This window comes from Macaca thibetana, chromosome 13 (genome assembly GCF_024542745.1).
Source record: "Macaca thibetana thibetana isolate TM-01 chromosome 13, ASM2454274v1, whole genome shotgun sequence".
Taxonomy (NCBI): domain Eukaryota; kingdom Metazoa; phylum Chordata; class Mammalia; order Primates; family Cercopithecidae; genus Macaca; species Macaca thibetana.
The window spans coordinates 48,008,281-48,031,412 of record NC_065590.1 but is presented as its reverse complement, the minus strand read 5'-3'; the positions used below and the strand labels follow the sequence as shown (position 1 = coordinate 48,031,412).

Genomic DNA, 23,132 nt, shown 5'->3' with positions numbered 1-23,132 from the left:
ACACAAAAGCTTCAAGAAATTCAGTCAAATCATGTCAGGGATCTGGGAAAAGAACTTAAAGTTCGGTCAACAGAAATGATCCTCTCAGAGAAACTTGTTCTATCCACTAGGGCTGAAGGAGCATAGATGTGATGTGGAGTCTAATGCACTTTGTAGAGTGAGTTTGCAGAGGGAAGCTCTCTGTTTTGAACAGAGAGAGAGTTTTCTGATGAAGTAAGCTCTATAGCTAGGTGAGTAGACTAAGGCACAGAACTAACTAGCTTCTAGGGTTCAATTTGCTGATGCATTCAACTTTTAATTGGGACAGTATTGAATAGCTAGTTAAACCCTGTGTGTGTGTGCGTGCATGTGTGCATATGTATTTGTGAAGGCAATGGAGAAATCAGTTGAAGGGGGGTCTCAAATTTTTTCCTTTGCTTTATGGCAGTTTGTATCTATGTGGAGACACTGGACTGAATGAGAGTTTAAAAAAAGCTTTTAGCTACTCAAAAGTGCAAAAGATGAACATTCGAAATCCTAGCCTCTTTTTAGGGACTCTTATTAGTGACCTAACCATGCCTAACGCAAGGCTTCCATGTGCCTCCATGTGAATGGGGCCACCTAAGGAGGTTGTGTAATGCTATGGGCCAAGTGGAGCACCAAAGAGGAACTTTGGTGCCAAAACAGGATCTATGGATTATAGAAAAGCATTTTTTTTATACTACTCTTTGCAATGCCGTTTTTACAGTTAGGCAAAAGCTGTCCTTGCCTTGAGCCCTGTGCTTTTCTGGGGCCTTTTTTTTTCTTTTCTTTTCTGACCTTTTTCAGTCCTCCTTAAGGGATAAGGTATCCAAAGAACCAACAGACATTCTCACCTGAATCCTGGACATTTGCCCCCTTCTAGGTCATGCTGTAAATATAATAGATCCCCAAATTCCCTGCCTATATGGCCCCAAACCCACTGTAGGGCCTGTGTAGGTCCATCTTCTTAGGGATGGACTTTACCAATGGCCTGTGCTCCCCTGAACCCTGGTGTGAACTGACCATGGAGATGTGGAAAAATATATCTGCACATGCCCGACCTAATCATTTTACCTTTAATAATTTGTTTAATTACTTTATCTCTGACAAAGATCAAAGACTGCATATACTAGTATTCAGCATTCATGGCCAAATATTGCCGTTGATTCCTGTTCATCTTCCTTGAATATATGTAGCATATAGATATAGTAGATATATTAATAGATATATCATTGTCAGGAAAATGCACCCATTTCTTTCCATGTCTAGAAACAGTTTCAAAAACATTTATAATGACCACAGATTTTACCTAGACCCTTTCTTCTCTCTCTATCTCTCTCTTTCACCTCCTCCCTCCCTCCCTTCACCTTTTCTGTTCCCCTGTCATTCATTCTGTTGTTCTTTCATTTCTTTCCTTTCCTTCATATTCTTTGTGTTAAGATAGGAATTGGAATTTGGGCCTAAAAAAAAAGATGTATTCAAGTTCTGATCCATTTTTAGTCATGATAAAATTGTTCTTTTTAATACCAAAAATACTTGTCAAATGACAAGAATTCTGTAGAGAAGACGTTTATGGGTTGATGGAAAAGTGACAAAAATTATCTGATAATAACATTACTCCATTTAATTTATTCTGTTCCAAAGTTATGCATATTACCATTAGAGACTTCATAACATCCTTTTAGTGGGCAGTTCACCTGTTGGAATCTTGGTCCTTGCCCTTCACTGGTAGGAAGAGCTTTAACAAGCCCTTTATCTTAAATATTTATTGACTTATTATAAGTACAAAATAGAATGGTGCACATTGAATATCTAGAATAGCTCCTGGAACAATGTATACCATTCATACAAGTTAGCTCTACCATGCAAGATATTTCATGTTGTTTTTGTCAAAAGCAAAGAATGCTCACACCTTTCGTAAAAATCAAATTAGATGCTATGAAACCAGATTTTTATCTGTGACTAAACTGTATAATTCCACGTCAGTGAAAACATTTTCTCCTCCAATAAAATTAGGATATGAGTCTTTAATTTCCCATCCATTCCCTGCTGACTCTCTGGAGATGTTGCCAAAAGTCAGAAACTAAGGAAAACGTATTAGGACAAAAGGAGACCATGTTCTTTACTTGTTATTAGGAATCAGCAAACAAAATTTATTTTAAAATCTCTATCATACCATTTGTTATTTTCATAATATTATCAAGAACATGGCTACAAGTTGATAATTTGAGCTGGTATTTCTTTTACTTAAAAAAAAAAAAAAGTATAAGGTTAACTGGTTCTACCTTCCTAACTCACTGTTAGCATAAAACAAATACATTTTTATCTAATTTGTACACAGAAAGAAAAAGTTCCTTCCATAAAAATATGCATTTGTAAATCATGGAAAAATAGATTCATAGTTCCTCAAACTCCACATTTGTTTCATAATACCAGGTATGTCTAAAGCACTGCCTCCTTCTTTCAGACAAAACCAGTAATCTATCTCCATGGAGTCAAATTTATGCCATGATTTTTTCTTGCCTTTTAAATGCATACTGTTTATTTTATAAGACCCTATTACTGATGCTTCCTTGTTTTCACATTTTCTTCTCATAAGAACAATTCTAGTATTTTACAGTGTATGGTGTGTTAAACTTGTCGGCAAATAATTTTGAAAGCTGCTTGAACTTTTTACTTTATACTTTCCTTTCCTCCTGCCAGCCCATATGCAAGTACTACCTTAGCCTTCAAATAAACATACAGGTCAGATGGTTCACTAGGTTGTTACATTACAACCTTAAAGATTTTGTGTCTCAAAAAATTCTTAATTCAATTTAAATCACTGAGGCATAATAGCTCAACTTTTGCTACTCATTGTTTCATTTCTTGCTTTATTGGAAAGGAGTTGCTAATTTGTAATGTTTCTATCTAAACCTGTCAGGTAAAATGTCCTTAATACTGTTTTGTAGGCTTTGTCTACAAAAAGACTGGAGTTGGGTCAATGACACTGATAGCAGCAGCAGGCAGGAAAATCCTAGGCAGATAGGGCAGGTCCCTGGTAAAATCCCACCTTCAAGCCAAGGACAGTTTAATGCCTAGCCACAAGTCCCAAGTAAATCCATGGACCAGATTGAGAACCTCTCTTCCCATTTGGTGTGCTTTTCTCTGATTGATCCCCACCCTTCACCTGTTTTACATATACCTTGCATATACCTACCCTTCCCTAATTGTTTTTTCACACTGTCATGCCCACCTTTGAGTGGTGCCTTTGTTTCAGCCTTTTTTGCATATTCACAAACCAGTCAGCATGCACTCCCTCATTCTGACCACATAAAAGCCCCAGACCCAGTGACACTGAGAGAGGAACCACCTGACTTAAGGTGGGGGGCCACCCTCACATCCTCTCTCTGCTGAGAGCTGTTTTATCACTCAATAAAACTTTTATCTGCCTTCCTCACCCTTTGATTGTCAGCATAACCTCATTCTTCTTGGACACAGGACAAGAACTCAGGAACCACCAAACACGAGTATGAGCTGTAACACAGGTGGGCTGGGGCATGCCCAAGCCAGGTCTAGGCTGAGCCAGTGTGCAAACCAGGCATAGCCTGGTGGGCCAAGTGGGTGGCACACCTTCTGTGGCAGGCCTGGGGCTAAGTGAGGCCCAGGCAGGGGCATCACCAGCCAAAAGTCTCTGGCTGGCAAAGTGACCGAGAAAACTCCTGTGTCAATACAACTAATTTAACTGAACTTAGATTTATATTTCTTTCTGATAATTCAATTGTTCATGTTCAACCTTTTCCTGGTAAAATTTATTTACATAAGTAGCCAAAGTCATAGACTTGATCTTGGCAGAAACAAAAACTTATAGGTTTCTGTTAAACAATTTTAAAAAGTTATAGAAAGGTGAAGAACTAAAACTATGCATGCCATTCATTCATGTATAGCTTAATTTCAATAATGGCTTATATAACATAGTATGATGATAAATAATATTCTTCATATTCACACAATACTTTTATTTCTGATTATGCTTTTTTAAATCATCTGAACATACTCTAAAAAGACTCTGTATGTACCCACTTTTCTTTTCCAGACAATAGATGAGTTTTTTCATTCTCTTATTCTACCAATCTATTAATTTTGATTATTTACGGTTTACTCTAATGTCTCAGTTGCCCATTGGGAAACTATTCTTCAATAAAATACTGTATATACCATACAGTGTATTATGACATTATGATTGTCTTTCTTCCTTTATGCATCTGATTTACTCTCTTCTTCCATCCTTTGATTTTTGACAGGCAATGTGTTATAATAGTAATCAGGCCCATTTATGATATGTTCAGCATGGACCAGAGAGTCAATACATTCAGGGATGTCCTCTGCAGATTTATGAGGAAAGGTAGATTTAGACTCACCCCTGACAGAAGAGTTGACACAGAACTTTCTCTCTCACCCAATGCATTCCAGAGGAACTTTAGGATACCCCGAAAAACAGAAGGCAGGGTGTCAGGCTGAACCCATTGCATTCATCTGATTCTTTTCTTTCAAAACAGCTAAAAATGAAATCAGATAATGTTCTCAGATGCTTTAAACAAAAGGAATTTTCTGGGGCAGCATGTAAAATAATCTTTACAAATTTCACATTCTCTCCAAGTCTCACACCCCAGTCTATAGATGTTGAGATTTCCCTAAAGTATCAAAGTGCTAAAGGAAAGAACTTAAGCAAAAATTCAAGTTTTGCTATTGTGCCATATTTTCTTCTGTCTTTCTAGACTCTGCGGAAACCCAGCAGCAATAAGCTTTTATAGCTTTCTTATTCTGTCAATCAGTTCCCATTTCCAAATATGAAAAAGGCCAAGGAAGTTTGTCCTCTTTTGAATTCTTAGCTTCCCAGGTCATGAAAATGTCCTCCTCCTCACTGTAAGTAGATTTGTGTTTTACCCTATTCCGTATCCAACAATCTATTTCATAGTTAAGGTACACCATAAGGTATAATATACCTTGAATGTATTTATGTGAAAGTGTGGTATTTTCTTTCTTTTACTCCCACAAGAGGATATGTAGAAGAGAACTGCTATCATTACTTATTTTTATTCCTTCTGCTTATATCCGAAGCATTTCCAAACTAATCTAGTTGAGGAATGTATGTCCTTCCAAGATTGCTACACCTTGTTCATTGCTACCTTCTTCATCCCAGTCAATTCCTTCTTTATTCTGGGCACCAGTGCATTGACACTGACACATTGATGTTCTCCTTGTGAGAATTAGCCTATCACATTCATTTACATCCACTTAATTGCTCCTGCTATTGTTTAGTCTGTTAACTTCCAGCTAGGGTGCAATTCACGTGAACACTGGGGAAGCACAACCATTCGATTAGTTCTGCAAAGTAGATTAAAATCTTCTGGCTAATTGGAGATTGTCCATACCGCTGCCTTCCTTCCAACTCTAGGTTGAACAAATGTTATGTCTTCAAGGGAGGGCTCTTAGTTGGAATATGGAAGTCTTGACTGGACCCAGTAGCATTTTGTGAGCATGTTTGTGTATGGGACACTGTGCTAGGCACCATGCCAGCAATTATCACCAATCTGGTCTTTGCCTGCAACCTGCAACTAGTCTTTTGATTGGCAGCTTGCCTTCTTCATTTTCATAAGGAGCACATGCACACTGGAGAAACTCCAACTTGGTACATGGCTAAATCATTAGTATCCCAAATTGGTAAGAATTTCATTTTGAAACACAAGCACTAAGAAAAATCCTATAAAACAGTTTGTCTAGTTTGGGGGAAAATGATAATTATGAATATGATAGTCTCACTTGCATGATCCAAAGCATTATGCCATGTTGGACGTAGTTAATTTATTCAGAACTTATCATTGATGTAATAGCAAGCATGCTTTGGTTACTAAGCTGTCGCATAGTTGTAGGCAACAAAGTTCCAAAGCTTTCTTTGGCAACATGTCACCATTCTGTGTACATTAAGCTGAGGTGCTTTAAGATGTTTAATTACGTTTTATCTAAAGAAAATGGAAAGCTCACATATCTACTCCAGGAATTCTAAGACATAACAGTTAAGTCAAATTTCTTTATTTAATCTAAAATGCCTATCCCAACTTGGTTTTAGCCCACCTCACTAGCACATTTTCTGACTGTCCCCTAAAATGCCACTGAATAAAACTGGTAACTCTCCCTTAAATGCATTGAATTATTTTTATGGCCTGGTGTCCTTATGTCACTGTTCCAGTTATCTGGGATCTGTGATAGGTATGATGTACCATACAGGAAGAAGTACTTAATGTTGACCCGGGAGTCAACACAAGATGAGATCTATCTAAAAACACACCGGATGCTTTCCATCAATGATATCATCTAATCCTCCCAATAGAACTTGGAAGCAGTTGCCTAATACCCATTTACTGATGACTGAGTCTCAGAAAGTTTGAGTGACTGGTGCAAGATAACATAGTAAGTAACAAAGTGTTGAATTGAAATCCAGCTCTATCTCTGTATGACTCCACATGTACTTGTTTCCTACGACCTCATAGAGGTGTTCATTGGGAAGAGAGAAATCTTAAGCTCCAAGTTGAAGAAAGAGTAAGTGCTAACAATGTAGAAAAAAAGAAAGTTAATATTTCTGGGAAGAAACCCTGCCTTCTCACCAAATGTTGATAGTGAGTATAACATCAAAGGTAACAAGATCACCAGGACTTAAATATAGGAGAAATAAGGAAAATAGTGATAGAATTTTTGTTGCTGTCAAGACAGGATCTTGCTCTGTCACTCAGACTGGGGTGCAGTGGCTCAATCATAGCTCACTATAATCTCAACCTCCTGGGCTCAAGTGATTCTCCCACCTCAGCCTCCCAAGTAGCTGTGACCACAGGTGTGTACCACCACACCTGGATAATTTAGTGATAGAATTTGTTAAGACCGTGTGATGTCTCTGAGAAGCATATCAGGCACCCATGGAACAGGCACCCATGGAACAGCCTGAGGATTTTAAAGAGTTTGTGAAGAAGGTAAAGGATACACTGAGAGTAACTTGAGACCCAGAGATTTCCAGACTTAAGAAACACATTGCTGCCCATCTCCTCTGAAGATGCTAAGGAAGAAAGTATCAGGTTGCTTTTCATTGCATTGTCTGTGAAGCCTGCAGAAGTGGCAATTACACAGTAGGTCATAAAGTGGACACCTTAGGACAAAAGAATTTACCTGGTTCATCACTGCTCTATCCCTCTGACTCCTGTTTTATATTTCCATTGTATGTGAGGGAGATAAGCAGGAGAGAGTAGGAAGAATCTACCTGGGATAAAGTCACAAACTAATGATTACCCTTAACATTCAAAGGGCCTGGAGGAAGAATACAAAGGGAGATCCACAGAAATGTAGGATGAAATATCTGCATTACAAATCAAGCTAGCAAACTGTTGACTAAAATAAGGTCTAACCCTCTGTCTTGATTAATAGGCTGTAATAACAACCTGAAAGTCTAAGTTTCAACTTAGAATCTTTGGGATCCTTGAAGTGTGATGCTGGAACTGGCAGAAGAGGAAAACCAAACCTCAGCCTCCCGCCCACCTCCTGTTTTTTCCCATCCCTCCACTGTGAGGGTCCTCACATGTGCAGATATATTTTTCCACATCTCCATGGTCAGTTCACACCGGGGTTCAGGGGAGCAGAGGCCATTGGTAAAGTCCATCCCTAAGAAGATGGACTTTATCTACTAAAAATACAAAAATTAGCCAGGCGTGGTGGTATATGCCCGTAGTCCCAGCTATTCGGGAGGCTGAGGCAAGAGAATCACTTGAATCTCGGAGGCAGAGGTTGTAATGAGCCGAGATCGGGCCATTGCACTCCAGCCTGGGCAGCAGAGAAAGACTTGGCCCTCCCCAGCCCTCCCCACCAATAAAAGATAAAATAATCATATGGATAGACTGGCCATGCCAAGATCCATTTATTTCACATGGGCCCATTTCATGTGCATACATGAAATTATTTTTCTAGCCACAAAATACATTAGTAGGTCTTATTGTGAATTGGAACTATTTCACCCCAAGTTCCATGCATGTTTTTCTATTGGTTGTAATGGAAGCATCCTGTCTTAATCAGACTCTAAAATGATAACAGAGTGATGTCATTTGGTACGAATTCCTGTGCATGGGCCAGGTGTGTTAGCCAGTGGGCAGGCAGTCAGTACGTATGTAGCAGGCATGCTCTATTCCCAGTTCATTAGCTTGGCAGGTGACACGTTGGCCTCTGCTAGGATGCAAAATGCACTTTCTCAGATTCCCAAGATTCTGTGTCAACTGCTATGTACCAATCATTGATTTCTCTCTGTGTGATGTGGGGTTAATGAGGAATGACAGGTTGCTTTTTTTTTTTTTTTTTCCTCAGTGTATATAAGCTGCCAAGCACACTTAACCCAATTGCCATTATTTTGGAACTAACTTCTGACATATGGATCATATTTTAACCTATAAGTAGATATACACATGTTCGATATGAAGTAAGTGTTTACAAAATATCCCATGTACATAACAATGTTATACATGTTTATTCATGGTGGAATACACAGAATTGGATTTATAAAACATTAACTCTATGTTCATAAACTCTCTGCAGTTAACTAAACCAATGATAGAAGCTTTCTAGAGGAGCGACAGAATACCTCTAAGGAACATGAGTGACTTTTTAGTAGTCTGATATAGAATGAAAAATGCAGGCACAGTATTTAATAATATGCTAGAGTAGAGACAGTGAATACAATCACCCTCCCTCCCCGGATCTCCCGCCCTGCCATGATCTTTATTAGCTTTGTCCTGACACTCTGACCTTACTGAGCTCTCTCCAGCCCTGACAGCCACATAAAACCTACAAACAAATAGGGAACTGGTGCAGCCTTTTCAGATTTAGGATCATGTTCGAGCGTATGAATCAGATTTTTCTATGTGTGGACATGACAACTATGGAAAAACTGTAATTTAGGACATATTCTCTTTATCCTTTTATGTAGAATTTCACTTTAATGTGATGCAAATGACAGTAAGAAATACATTCAGAGAATGTTAAAGCCTTCCCATTAAAAATTCTGTATGCATTTTACATTCTCATTCATGTACAGTCAAAAACCCTGATAAAATCACAGTGCTGATTTGACTGCTGCACTTATCGTATTAATGAGGATACTTTATGCCTTTTGAAAATTGGGATATGGTCCATTATGTGATTGTAAATGATGTGATTGTATCACATAAATTTGTTATTCAATCCCACCCCTCCCTTCAGTCAGCTTTGTATATAAGAAGATTCATTGGTGAGCCAGAATTGAGGCCAGAAAACTGAACTACAAATTAGACTTTTCTTCTTTTGTCTTTATTTCTGTTTATAGAAAGGAATATAATAAACATGCACACGTTTGTGTGGGCATATATATATATGTATTTTTTCTTACCTTTTTTTTTTTTTTTTTTTTTTTTAATTTCCTTAAAACCACAGGGAAAAGCTCACCAAGGAAGTCAAAATGAAAGAAAGAAGCAGACAGGGCCGAGGCTCCCTGAGGTACGTAGCACTTTCTTCCACAGCCACGGAAATACGCCTTTTACTTTTTCCTGATTTAGGATTGTCTAACACTTGGAAGTCTTCCCTTCTCCCTCTTGCAATAAGTGAAAGATTTGAGAACTGTTGTTGGCCAAGATTTCCTGATTTTTGGTTGCATTTGCATTCCTAAAATACCTACTTTTCTCTTTATTTATTTTTCTGTCGTGCCCACCTAGAGACACAAACACCTTCCCTGACATCAGGATCTCCAAACTCCCCACATAACAAATTACAGCACTGATAACAGAAGCTCTTCAGAACTCTCCGATTAAAGCAAAGGAGGGGGCCACTGGCTGTTTTTGGCTGAGTAGCTCTTATGGCCTTGAAGGGCTACACATTTAATTGCCTCTTTAATGACGGTCCCAAGTCTTATGATAATTGGAGAGAAGCCCATGCACCAAAGGTGCTTTCTGGTCCTAAAGTCATGGCAATTATCATTTGTTGTCTGTACATCTGTGTTTTATAAACATTATTTTTGGTTTTGGATTCCTGAGCATTTGTAGGCTGGCCTTTTCTTTCTTTCTTTCTTTTCTTTCTTTTTTTGTTTTTTTAGTTTTGTTTCTTTTTTGAGACAGAGTCTCGCTCTTTTGCCCAGGCTAGAGTGCAGTGGTGCAATCTCAGCTCACTGCAACCTCTGCCTCCCAGGCTTAAGCAATTCTTGGGCCTCAGCCTCCCGAGTAGCTGGGATTATAGACATGAGCCACCACGCCTGGCTAATTTTTATATTTTTAGCAGGGACGGGGTTTCACCATGTTGGCCAGGCTTTTCTCGAACTCCTGACCTCAAGTGATCCACCTGCCTAGGGCTCCCAAAGTGGTAGCATTACAGATGTGAGCCACTGTGCCCAGCTTCCTTTTTTTTTCTTTATTCCTTAAAAAAATGATCTGTTGCCTGGAACCTGGAGTAAGTGATATTGTCCTTCACAGTAGAGCAAGCTCTGGTGTGGAGTTCTTAGAGTTTGAAATACAAATGCCCAAGTTCTTGACACTCATCTGGCAATCTCATATTTCTGACTCTTATTCTCATTCACCTTGGTACCTGACCTTTAGGTCTTATGAAGCTCTGAGTTTTCTCAGAGCTCAGATGCTGTGGATGAAAAACAAAAATTAAAGTTTGGTCTCTGATACGTTCTAACATCAAAAACACAGTACCATGTTTCCCCTACTGTCTTCCAGGAGAGATGTCAGAAAGAATGATTTCCACATTACAGTAAATTTGATGGCACATCATTTATAATTTTACAAATATTTACAATTATTGTAAATTTTATTTTTTAAATAGCACATGGAAAAAGGTAAGTTTTTGACTAAGATATACCAAAAGCTTACAGGGGTCTTTCCTGATGGAAGGTAGGTTTTTTCTTTTTCTTTTTTTTTTTGAAGTGGAGTCTTGCTCTGTCGCCAGGCTGGAGTGCAGTGGCGTGATCTTGGCTCACTGCAACCTTTGCCTCCCAGGCGATTCTCCTGCCTCAGCCTCCCAAGTACTTGGTGCTACAGGCACATGCCACCACGCGCAGTTAATTTTTGTCTTTTTAGTAGAGACGGGTTTCACCATATTGGCCAGAATGGTCTGAATCTCTTAACATCATGATCCACCTGTTTCGGCCTCCCAAAGTGCTGGGATTATAGGTGTGAGCCACTGAGCCTGGCCTTTCTTTTTTTTTAATCTTTTTTCAGATTCAAGGCCAATAAGAACTTTACACAATCTTCTGGACAAAGCTTGCTACATCCTAATCTCTGCAAATCCACTCTGTTCTGTTCACTGCTCTCCTTATTAATCAGTTCTACAAAGCTGTACCCTTCTCAGTACTGTTATACACACTGCATTTTTATGCTTCTGTTTTGGAGTGGCCTTTTCTATATTTTTGCTTTGTCTTGCATTCAATTACCCAGAGCTTGGTCTGTAGAATAGGATACCATCACTGCCTACATTTAGGTCACAGCACATTATGTCATCTGGATTCATATATTTTACTTCTGCCTCTTTTAGGAGGAAACTCATTTGAGAAATCTTGGCTCTGCCTTTGGGGAGGAATCATTTACCTTCTTTCATCTGGGCTGAAATTTGCCTCCTCATTTCTTTTGTTAATAAAAAAAAGAAAACTTATTTACATCTTCTCAGATCCTATTAGTTAGCACAATTGCCTAATTGTTGCAGTTTTAAGAAAGACCAAGTCATTTTCTTGCTTTCAATCATTGTTGGTCTATTTCTTGGGTTACACAATGCTACATTCATGTCTGCCTACTTTCTTTGGGAAGCTTTTTCTGTTTCACTTTGCTGTGCAGCATCATGTGCATGGTTCATTTCCTTCCCACACATAGGAAATATGGCTAAACCATCCCCCTATACAAGAGTAGAGAGAAAGATAGCAGGCCTGGCAATATCGCCCATCACCTTGACCTCTCTGTCTGAGGATAAGGGCAGGCTGGAATCTGTGTTTCTGTATGAATTTGGCCTGATTTTTCTTCCCTTTTTTCTTCTCTAATGTCTTAACAGTTCCTTAGAATGAATTTCCCTACCTAAGATGGATCTCCCCCTTTCTCTCTTGACAACGCTGAGGGTGTGAAATATTACTCATGCAGTCCACTCTCTGAGAGGTATCGCTGGCTAAAGCCATGCTGCTCATCTGCCATTCTGTACCCAACTGTGGATAATAACGGAATTGATTTTACCTGAGGAAAGACAAAGGCACCTCGGGCTGCTTTCTGCATTATTTTGTTCTCAGGTTATTCTGCTCTGAATGGTGAGATCTCTCACTAGAATATTGGGTCACATCTAGCTTTCTTTATGGCAAATCCCCTGTGTGGGAACTTCTGGCAATGGGCTGTGAGGTGTTACTATTCTGTGCTTGTGTGTGTGTGTTGTCAAAGTATAACATGAGTAAGCTTATGTTTTCAAGTCCTCTGAATGCTTTTTCTTTTTAAAATATGCTTTTAAGAAAGCGTATCTCAAAGTTGGAGACTAAAACTTGGTTTTCAGATCCTCTGGATGGTGACTTTAAAGAAGACTATTCTTGAATAAATTGTAATATGAGCATAAATAAGCCAACCTACATATATTATAAGGGCAATAAAGATAATATTGAGTGCTTAGTACTTCTCATGCATGTTCTAATTGCCTCATGCTTATTAATTTACTAAATCCTTATAATAACTTCATTAGGCATACATTATTTTGATCTCTATTTTACAGATGCAGAAACTGAGGCACGGAGCAAGGTTAAGTAAATTGTTCAAGCCATATAAGTGGTAAGTGGCAGGTGGCCTTGGCTTCTAAGTCTTGACTCTTAAATGTTGAATTTCTCTGCCTCATTGAGAGAAAAATCTACAATGTCTCATATAGTAACCATCATGTGAGCAAGATGTTTTACAAATATTTTAAGGAAATGTTGATGAAATAATGCGTACTTATAAGTGATTTTATTTCTATCACCCTTTGTTTTTTTAAACTATATTATCCCTTTGTGTTTAAAAAACCCAAGTTATCTTGAATGATGTGGAGAATTCAGGAAAGTTAACATATAATGGTTGTCACCTTAAAAAAATCTGGTGTGTTTGCTGTAGGATCCCTTGAGTTATTACTTTTATTTTAAATCTCTCTGTATTTTCTGTTGGTTCTTATTGATACTCTTATTCAGGTGAGAAGGCATATACACCCACTGAGGCTCTCTCTGGAAAGTGTTGAAAGAGGGTCAGGTAGAAGTCTCAGGTTTTACCTGTGCTTAAAATGTGTGCTATGAGAAATATATTCCAGGGATAACCTTCAAAATTAAGTGTTTACAAAGAAAGATATTAAATATATAAGGACCCATGGTCACCCTAACTTTCTGAGCATTGTTAACTTTGGATCTGATTCTTTTAGCTCACCGCCTTAGAGTTGCCATGGATGTGCTGGGCAGTCCTGTGTACACACAAAGAATGTATTGGATGTCTTGGAATTTTGAAAGTTCAAGGAATATTGGATTTTATGTATTATATATTATCTATTACTTTCTGGAGTAGCTTCCTTCTGTTTCTTGTAGATTTAAGAGTAGAATTACTATTCTGGTAGTCTTGCACAAGTATGACCCTTTAGATTATGTGAATAAACATCAAACTGGTGGCCAGGAATTGCAAAGTAGTACAAGTTAACGTAAGTATCATAAAGGTTTTTGGGACTCCAAAAGAGTTATTTATGTTCATCTCTGGCTCCAACCAAGTCTTCAACGTTGGATCAATGCATCAGATCAAGAATAAGTGGAGCCCCAAAGTCACACCATCCTATCAAAATAATTATCTATAATTAATATAATTATTGATCATGTAGTAGAAGTAACTGCCTAGATGATATAAGGCTTTTAGGATTTCATGGAAATGCTTCACAACTTAATTATGTTTCCCTGGGAGATTATAATATAATTCAATTTTTTTTTCCCATGTGTTTCATCAATCATTATGTGGATAGAAGGAATATCAGAATCTCATTTCTATGTCAATTCCTGCAGAATGTAGACAAGTCATTTCAGTAGAACAGAACTGATTAGAAGACAGGGTTCCTCCCACAGGGAAATTATGCCCTTTGTCACTTGTAATGCTGGTGCCATATTCTGTTGGTTTCGTAGTATGTGATGAGGATAACTACAAAAATCTGTGATATCCCTGTTCCAGCTTATACACCAAACCAAATTGAGGCCTGTATAAAATGTTCTTCTTAGATACGTGAGTAGTTGTGTTCCCCTCAGGGCCTTGGTTTCTCTATCAAAGGAGGCAGGTGGTGGCTAGGTCCCCTTCTGCTTGTAAAGTTCCATACTCTAGTTTTGTTTGTGCTTTAGCTCTTTAGTGTCTACACTGGTGCATCTCAAGGTTTAACATACTTATGGATTACTGGAATCTTGTTAAAATGTAAATTATGATGTAGTTGGTCTAGGGTGGGATGGGCTCCTGGTTTTCTAACAAGCTCCCAGGTGATGCTGAAATGGCTGGTGTGTGAACCACATTTTTACTAGCAAAGATCTAAATGATGTACAGAGGTAAGGGGGGAAAGACTAGCTCTTTGTCTTCCTGTGGTAATACATTCACCTGCTTCTGTCTCAGGGCTAGGATTCTTGACTTTCTTCTGCAGAACACTGAAACATGCCTCCTCTTTCCTGGCTCCACCAAGCAGAGTTTGGGCTTCAAGAAGACTGAATGCATCTGTACAGAGCACAATCCCTTCTCCAAGAAGGAAACCATGGGGCTTATCAAGAAAGGTCTGTGCCTTTACTGTCAGGCATCCTCAGCCCTGCTGAAATATGAAATAAATGAGGTGGAGTTTAATTTTAGGGTCTACAAATTTGTAATGTGTTCATCATTCCTGATGCTATTTTACATGGCAGGCTGGGTTGTCAGACATGTTTTGTGAGGAGAGCTGCATTTGAGTTCTGGTTTAATGAAGCCTTCGCATGCACCCTCCCAGGCCCCTCCTCTAATCTCCACTTACCAGAGAAAGATACGCCACTTGTATGAGGGATTTTCACTATTGGAAATGCACATCTCTTTTGCTTTCCTAGGGGCATGCTCTTTGGGGGGGATTTTCCCAAGCTGGACTGCAGGCTGACTTCCCAGCAGAGGGCGCACTGCCCCAGTGCCATGGCCCAGAGCAGTTTCCTCCTCTTCTGGGTGGACTTTCCTCCCCACTAGGCTGGTTAGGGCTGAGGAGGAATTGAGGAGAAATGAGCTTTCAGGAAAGGAGGACATGAGGATGAGATTAAGGGAGAAAATCAAATCTAATCATTTCAGATCTGAATCAGTGACTTTTAAAATGAAAGGTCTACTTGGCTACAGTTAATGACAGCTTTTCATAATTCTCAGCTATTGCAAAACTAACTTTTCTTTCTTAAAATTCTCTGAACCCTGCATTGTCCAGCATTTGTATCTTTCACTTTAATGAGCACTAAATAAGAATTACATAAAGAATTTTAATAATTCTCACTGGAAAGTTAATTAAGCAGCAAGAAGTCTTTGGAACTGTTACTCTTTCTGCCTTTTACAGACAAGTGCTTCCATGGCTTCCAAGGAAAGAGGTCACATTTATACATATATATAAAATGATGTGTGGGTTAGTAACTTTTTCCAGTAACAAATGACCTCCTTAACAAGCTGAAATCGTGAAATGAAAATCCACCTTTTTGTGGCCCACTTTCCCTGAACTCTATTCTCCACTTTCCTCAGACTTCTTTGTACAGGAAATGAATTCCCTGTAACTTTGGGGGGGCTCGAATATGTTGATCTCAAGTTCTCCAAATTTTTTGTTCCTCTATAAATCATACGGGCATGACCCAGCCCAGTCATTCATTTCAAATTTCTTTTTTCCTTTCTTTCTTTTTTTAAAAAACAGCTTCTGTTTTTTCTCATTTTTGATAGATCCTACCACCAACTTCAGCTAGAGTAAGTGCAGACGACCATAACACTATTCTCACATAGAGGGTATTTTATTAAGTCCAGCAGTTAAAAATGTACAAAGTTCCTTGTAATAATCCATTCATTCTGTTCTCGCCTGATTCTTGGAGTAAGCCTGCACAATTATTCAAATCCCAGCTTTTAGCTACAGCATACACCTCGCCATGGGGCTATGCCTCTGTAATCTTGCTTTGGTCTTGCATGTCAAATGGAATTAACTCCCATAAGAAATGTGTGCGAAGACAACCCAAAGTGTCTAATCCTGCTGCTGTCTTAAATTTCTGAAACTCTGAGCTGTCATCTTTTTCTATTGCTTTGTTGAAGTTCTCACTTATGCTTCAGTCCATCCAAAGCTGAAGTTTAGGAAAATTTGCATTTTTATATATTTTTTTCAGTTATGCTCTCCCTTGGCCTTTTCACATGTTCTCTTTGTAGGAGGATTTTTTTTCTTCCTTCAAATTTCAAGGCCATTTTGTACACAGTGGAATTGCAACAAGAGGTGAATTCACTTTTTCTTTTTTTCTTTTTTGCCCCTGGGAGTATACAAGTTGATACGCAGACAACACCAGTTGAAGATTCGCAAACCACATCCAAACAGATATGTGAGGGTGTGTGTGTGTGTGTGTGTGTGTGTGTGTGAGAGAGAGAGAGAGAGAGAGAGAGAGAGAGAGAGAGAATGTGTCTCTGAATGTTGTATGAGAAAGGGGAGAGAAGAAATAATGATATCATTATTACCATACCTTAACCACTCAACCTAGCTAATCAGAAAAACTAATTCTGTCTCAATTGAATCTCAAACTGCATCATCTCCCTCATGAATAAAATGCTTGGTGAAATGAGCTTGGTTAGGTTACTCTACTTGTATGTTGTATTAAGAGTAGATTAGCTTGATGAGTAATTTTAGACTTTCTTCCTTCTCTAGGAGGCATACTGTTTAAAGATCTTGAATGCTGGGACAGTCCTCTTCTTCTTCACCAGATCCTGTATTCCACTTAATCACCTCCTGCGAATTCCTAGACATGAGGAATCTAGATGAAGACTTAGTATTCAGAATGCAATGCAAGCACTTAATAAATATATGTTGAATTCCTACGAATAAGGACAGTGTGTTAGCTGTTAGCTAGAGCATACACTTCATCTCTTTCTTTCTGGGTGACTTATCTTGTTGCCTCAATTTACAAATTGTATCATTCCATCTGGAAATGAAATCTGGCCAGGTTTTAGTGAACTTCCCTCACAGCCTGTGTGTTCAGTCCGATCATCACACATGGTACATATTTTTAAATCACCAGTTATTCAGCATTGTGGGTTCCTTGAGGTGTCTCAACTAAGTGAGGTGTGGAAGGGTAAAATTGTAACTTGGTGTGGTGGATATTTAATAAGTGGTAAACCGCAGCATTCTCCATTTGAAAGCTAATTAAGGCCACTAGCTGACCGTGCTTGTGCAGAAAACATATTCATGGTTTAACCATGGAAACAGTCATAACAGCGCTCAGCTAAAAATAATGGGCTTAAGAGACATTTTCACTGATCACTCTTCAGTGCTTATTTATTTATTTATGTATTTATTTTAAGTATAAGAGTTGTCACATTTTTTAGGAAATACCCAGCAGCACTAGCTCATTTTGATACTTCAAAGTTTGACTTGTTCCATCATAGATACTAATATGAGGAGTGATGTTAGGGGACAGCTGCGAGACCAAATTGTATTTTTTAATGCTGTATGCAGGAATGTCTCAAAAGATAATCATCCCTTATGCTCTCTTGAATCTCTTTCCTTGTTAATACTGGCCTTTAATATGTGATGTGATGACTTTTTGTCAAAAGAGAAGTTAACCCTCTAACACCTATTAACTTATTTTATCTAAATTGAGTTTGTGTTTGTTGAAGAGACCTCCTTTACTGACAGATGGTATAATATGAATTATGTTTCTGTGTGCTCATTGTTTCTTCACAATAAGAGTACTGTAATATAACCATATATTTTATTGTGCAATATATTACTTTGGCTAATAGGATTGAAAAAACACATCAAATGTAAATATTTTTTCAGCATCTGGATGGTGAAGTTAGATTGTCTTATCAAATATCGTAATGCTCTTCTGGGATCCAGCAACATTTAGTGTCACTGAAATAGGGGATAGCAGAGTATCAGGCAGATGTGATGAAAACATGACCAAGGTAAAGGGATCTCAAGGAGGCTGAAATGATCTGGGGGCATTGTTAGGCTGGTTGATTGCAAGTTGGTTTTAACTGAACAATAAGAATTCTGTTTTAAATCACCTTGGGGAGTGACCACACAGTAATCTTGGTCCATGATCATTTCAATTAATTTTAAATTAATTTCATTTAATTTGTCTTACTGACATCGAACCATATCGAGACCACATATTACAAGAATTTACTTCCTATTCTCCCATTCATCCACACAGCAATGGGTCTCTAAGCACATCTCTGGGAGAATTTTGAGCTCAACTGAGACTTCAACATTGGCAGGATTTGGTAGAGAAAACAAATTGGTGCAATGAGACATGTATTTTCCACACCTTCCAAGAGCTAGACCTCATATCCTGCATATGCCATCATTTAACCAAATAGAGATAGAATCATGGTCCAAGAACCATAGGAATTCAGATCTAGGTTTAGAACATTTTCCCGCTTAACCTGGCCATATCTGCAGCAGAATATGTTAAACAGAACTGACCTAGAACTGTCATCCCTACAAATTCTCACTTATGGCTCTTTTTAGCCTAAGACTAGATGACAAACATTGATCTCTCCCGGTATCGGTTGAGTTTCTCAGGCTCCATTTTTCTCACTGGCTACTTTAAATGAATACCATTTTTGCTGGTTTTCCTCCTTCCCACTCTCCTTTCATTTTCGTTATTTGTTCTAATTTAATTTGAAATGCCCAGCATCTGACTGTAATCAGGTAAGGGGACTCAGGAGACTTCCAGCAAGAGCAGGTCTTCTGAAAAGTGTCTTTTGGACACAACAGAATGAGCCTTTATTTATTATCTCAGGGATAACAAAATGGGGAGTGAGCAAGACTGCGCGGCAGCTGTCCTTTCAAGCAGCAGCTAACTTGGTGGAACGCTCCAGTCCCCAGGGTGTGAACAGACCGCCCCTTGGCTGAAAGTCATCCCGCTGTCCCTGGCTGCTGGTTCTCTAGGCCAACACAAACAAGCATAACAAAACATGCAGGGAAAGTGTCAACAGAAACCCGTTTTCTAGGAACCTGGCTTTTGGAAATGAACTGGATTTGCAGTCCATACAAAGGCTTGGCAAGGTTTCATTGGCCATGGCCACACACCTCACACTGTGACTCCTATCTATCAGGTGGGACGTTTGGCTTATTAAGCACATGTGCTCTATTTCATCTGAGATCCTCCAGAGAAAGGCCTTGGTTTCCCCACGTACCAAATGAAGATTATTGGGGAGGAACAAACACTGAAATTTGCAAAGGATCTCCTGGGTTTAAATTCTTGTTTTATAACCTGAGAAAATCACTCTCTCTAACCCTCAGTTTCTTCATTAATAAACTGGGGATAACAATATTTTCCTTTATAATCATGGTGACCAAATAAAAGAGAGAGATGTGTTATCATTGAGAAAAATATCATAATATGTAGACCAAGGTTAAGTTTGGTGTGGAGAGCCAATGAAAGCACAGATGTGAAAATGCTTGAGAATTGGAAAAGTACTATAGACATAAAATACATGATTATTGTTATTATCTTCAAGGAATTTAGTCATTTTTCTCCATAACAGAAAAAACGTGGTGATCCTTATCCCTACATTTATGCCTGGATCTATCACATCTAGAAGGTCTTCTGCCTCACACGGGGAGACAGCCCACACACATCTGTCCCTTCATTTCACAGAAGTGTAGCAGATAGCTCAGTTACAGACTAGGTAAGACTGCATTGTCCAGAGACTTTCATGGCACAGAACTTACAGATATACAATGATCTTGGGTATTTAATATTCATGTGTTGTGAGTTCCCAGGAAGGGTTGAGAAAAGGTAAAAAAAACCATGCTAGTCCATGGTTCAGTTCCTGCAAGAGAAAAGCATGATGAAATGGGATACTGAGAGCTCTGACCTATCAGACCTTACCCAATGTCCAGCTATATGATTTCTTTCAGGATGTGGAGACATTGGCTTTTCTATAGTTAGTTGCCAAATTAATTTTTGGTCAATGCAGATGCTTTATCCTGCCACATACATCTTCCTAAGAACATGTGTGTGTAAAGGAGACAACAAGACTCTTTAGGAATTAGGAAATAGAGGTAAGTCAGAGAAAGAAAATAATGAAAAAGAATGATAAAACCTATGGCTCAGGCATGTTCGTCTTTTTATTTCTAGCACTTAAGCCAGGACCTGATTCTTTGTGGAATGTTGCACGATTGAAAATAATTGTGGAAGACTGTGACTGTGTCATCTGTTTTTAAAGTAACACTCCACTCCCTTGAACCTATACAGAACCTATTGCAGTACCTTATACAGGGTGAACACACAATGCTTTGTGGTACGAGAAGGAACTTACAGTTGGGCGTGGTGGTGTGCCTGTAGTCCCAGCTCCTCAGGAGGCTGAGAAGGGAGGATGGCTTGAGCACAGGACTTAGAGGCTGCCGTGAGCTATGATTTCACCACGGCACTCCAGCCTGGGTGTCAGAGTAGGACCCTTTCTCTAAACAAAACAAAAGGAACTTGCCAGAACATGTCAAAAACAACCCTTAAAGTAATGAAAGGCCCTGGAAGTGTTGAGAACATCTAGAAGATGGGCAGAATATAACGGGGTATGCTTCTGGCAGCCTGTGGAGTAACCAGCACAGCGAGCCTCTTTCCAATGCAAAAGAAGGAATGTCAGGGACCTAAGCTGAGGCCCAGAAGTCAATTGACTTACCTGGCATCCAGGAACATTTTCCAATTGCTTTCGTAACACACGTCCACAAGCATCTGTGTGTATAAGCGGCAGTTAAGGGGGTGCGCCAGAGAATGGGGAGGCAGAAAGTAGGAGTTACATAAGCTCTGTGAGCCTCTGTGTCCTCATCTGTCAAATGGGCTAGAGCTTCATGAATCTCACAGCTGTGAGGAATGAGTGGGATAATGTAGATCAAACCTCATCCAGTGTCTGGCTCAGAGGAAGCACTCAATTAAAAGGGAGCAATTTTTATTAGAAGGAAACGCATAACTCTCATCTTTGGAGAAGCCCTTTCTCTCTCCTTGCCTCCTCTTTCAAGCCTTTGAGGCACCTCAGTAGTAATTGGCTGCTAGGACTTGGAATCTATCTGTGAAGAAACAGGGTTTGTGAAAGGCCTCTAAGGTGATGGTGTGAGGCATTTATTTGAGATCTAAGGCAACATAAGTTGCCTCTGGTGCTTATTGACTATTTCTAGCTGGAGGCATAGAAATACACAGGCACTAAAGGGTGAGTTAATACACAGGCACTAAAGGGTGAGTTACTGTTGGACGCTCCTCTCTGGACCAGCAGGGACTTGGAAAGCTCTTGGAGGATGTAGCGTCTTGCATCAATCACCAGTGACCCCTCTGGCTGAATATGTACAGGCAGAAAGAGGCTCCTAAATTAGCCTCTGTTCTCCTTAGCTAGATGGATGGAAGATGAAATGCAGTCCCTGGAGGAGGAGGAAGTGTATGTGGTGGAGGATTGAACTGTACCCTGGAAAGCAGTTGGGGTTTAGATTCCTCCTTTCCAAAACAAATCGGAAATGTCTTTATTTTCTACGGGCCCATTAAAGTATATATATTTAATAAATTGACATCGTGGGAGATGAGAAAAAGAAAGGAAGAGATGGAGAGAGAAGAGAATGGTCAAGAAAAATAATGCCCAAAACTACTTGTTCGACAAATGAATTAAAATGGAGCAAAGGTGGCTTAGGACTAACTCCAGCATTTTTTAAAAGTGTATGTTGAGTAGGATTCATGCTAGGAGCAGAGGTGTGAGGTGTGGTATCAAGCCTGCTGATCCATTTTAAATACCTTCCAGAAAAATTTCAGATGCTTATGAAAAATTTCATTGAGTATTAATTCACCTAAGAATGCTAAAGATCTGGCTAAACCCCATAAAAGCTAGAAGTCATAGAAAAGGTGCTCTTCCAGGATATGCTAATGGTACTCTAGAAATAATACTTCTGTTTTTGAGAATCGTTAGCATATATCCACGGATTCTTCTCCTTCCTCCTCCCTAATTGTAATTTCTCCTTTGGTCAAAAACAACAACAACACCAACAACAACAACAAAACCAGAAGACAAGCAAAGAACTCCACAAGTAAAAGCATACCTTCGTGCCTCACATTTTCTAGCTTTTCTTTATGGTCCAATGACAATCATTTTAATGCCTGTTTGAGAGCCATCAGTACTCAAAAAGCCTGGCAAGAAAATAGTAAATCTGTGAACTCAAGATTATTTCCCATGGTAAGAATTTTTCTTTGCTTCCTTTCTGTAAGGCCTAAGACCAGTACATTGAATCCCAGTCCAGATGGATGTGTTACATAACCACAACCAGGCACATGCGGTCATCCCAGAGCTGACTGAGCCACAAAGGTGGATCACTCAATACAAGCCTGACCCTGTTGCTGCCAAAGTAAATCCAGAAGGCTCGGTACACATCTGTTCATGCACAAATAGGTCATCACCATACACGCTTGAGCTGTGAAGAGCTAGGAGAAGGATTTCTTAGAGTTACCAAGCCTTCTCAGTGTTAGTTCACTTGAGGGGGACAGCATGTGAGCCTCAGGGGCTTGTGGTGTTTTGGATACACTTGAGGATTCCCTTCTTAATCATAATAATTAGCATTTATGGGGCACTTGGTAAGTGCCAGATGCTGTTGAATGCACTTCGCTTATATTAACACGTTGAAATCTGTCAGGAACACTATGAAATAGATTCTTTTATAATCCTCATTTTATAATAAAGAATTTAAGGCAAAAAGAGGTCAAGTGCTTTCTCCAAGATCGTAGAACTACCAAGTAGTAGGGGTGGGATTTGAACCTAGTCTCTCTGACTCCCCAGTATATGCTTTTAACCATTATAGCATAGTTTTCTGGCCTAGGCATACACTGAAGAGACTGGAAAGTGAAGATGCACTATTTGTCAAGGTATTATATCCCT

At 39.2% G+C, this 23,132-nt stretch overlaps 1 protein-coding gene across 2 annotated transcripts in view; it reads left to right on the top strand.

The window, feature by feature from the left end:
* The window catches only part of LOC126933952 (uncharacterized), a 408,012-nt gene that overhangs the window by 357,825 nt on the left and 27,055 nt on the right, over nucleotides 1-23,132 (top strand). The window contains exons 8-11 of one of the 2 annotated variants that reach the window (XR_007718781.1): nucleotides 9,481-9,543; nucleotides 12,775-12,830; nucleotides 14,655-14,809; nucleotides 16,921-20,250. Coding sequence is in view for 1 of the 2 variants with exons in the window: in XM_050754245.1 (XP_050610202.1) it covers nucleotides 9,481-9,543; nucleotides 12,775-12,830; nucleotides 14,655-14,809 (274 nt within the window). In the remaining variant the exon portion in view is untranslated. Of the gene's footprint in view, nucleotides 1-9,480; nucleotides 9,544-12,774; nucleotides 12,831-14,654; nucleotides 14,810-16,920; nucleotides 20,251-23,132 lie in introns of those variants that run through there. The other variant, XM_050754245.1, reaches the window with a different exon arrangement.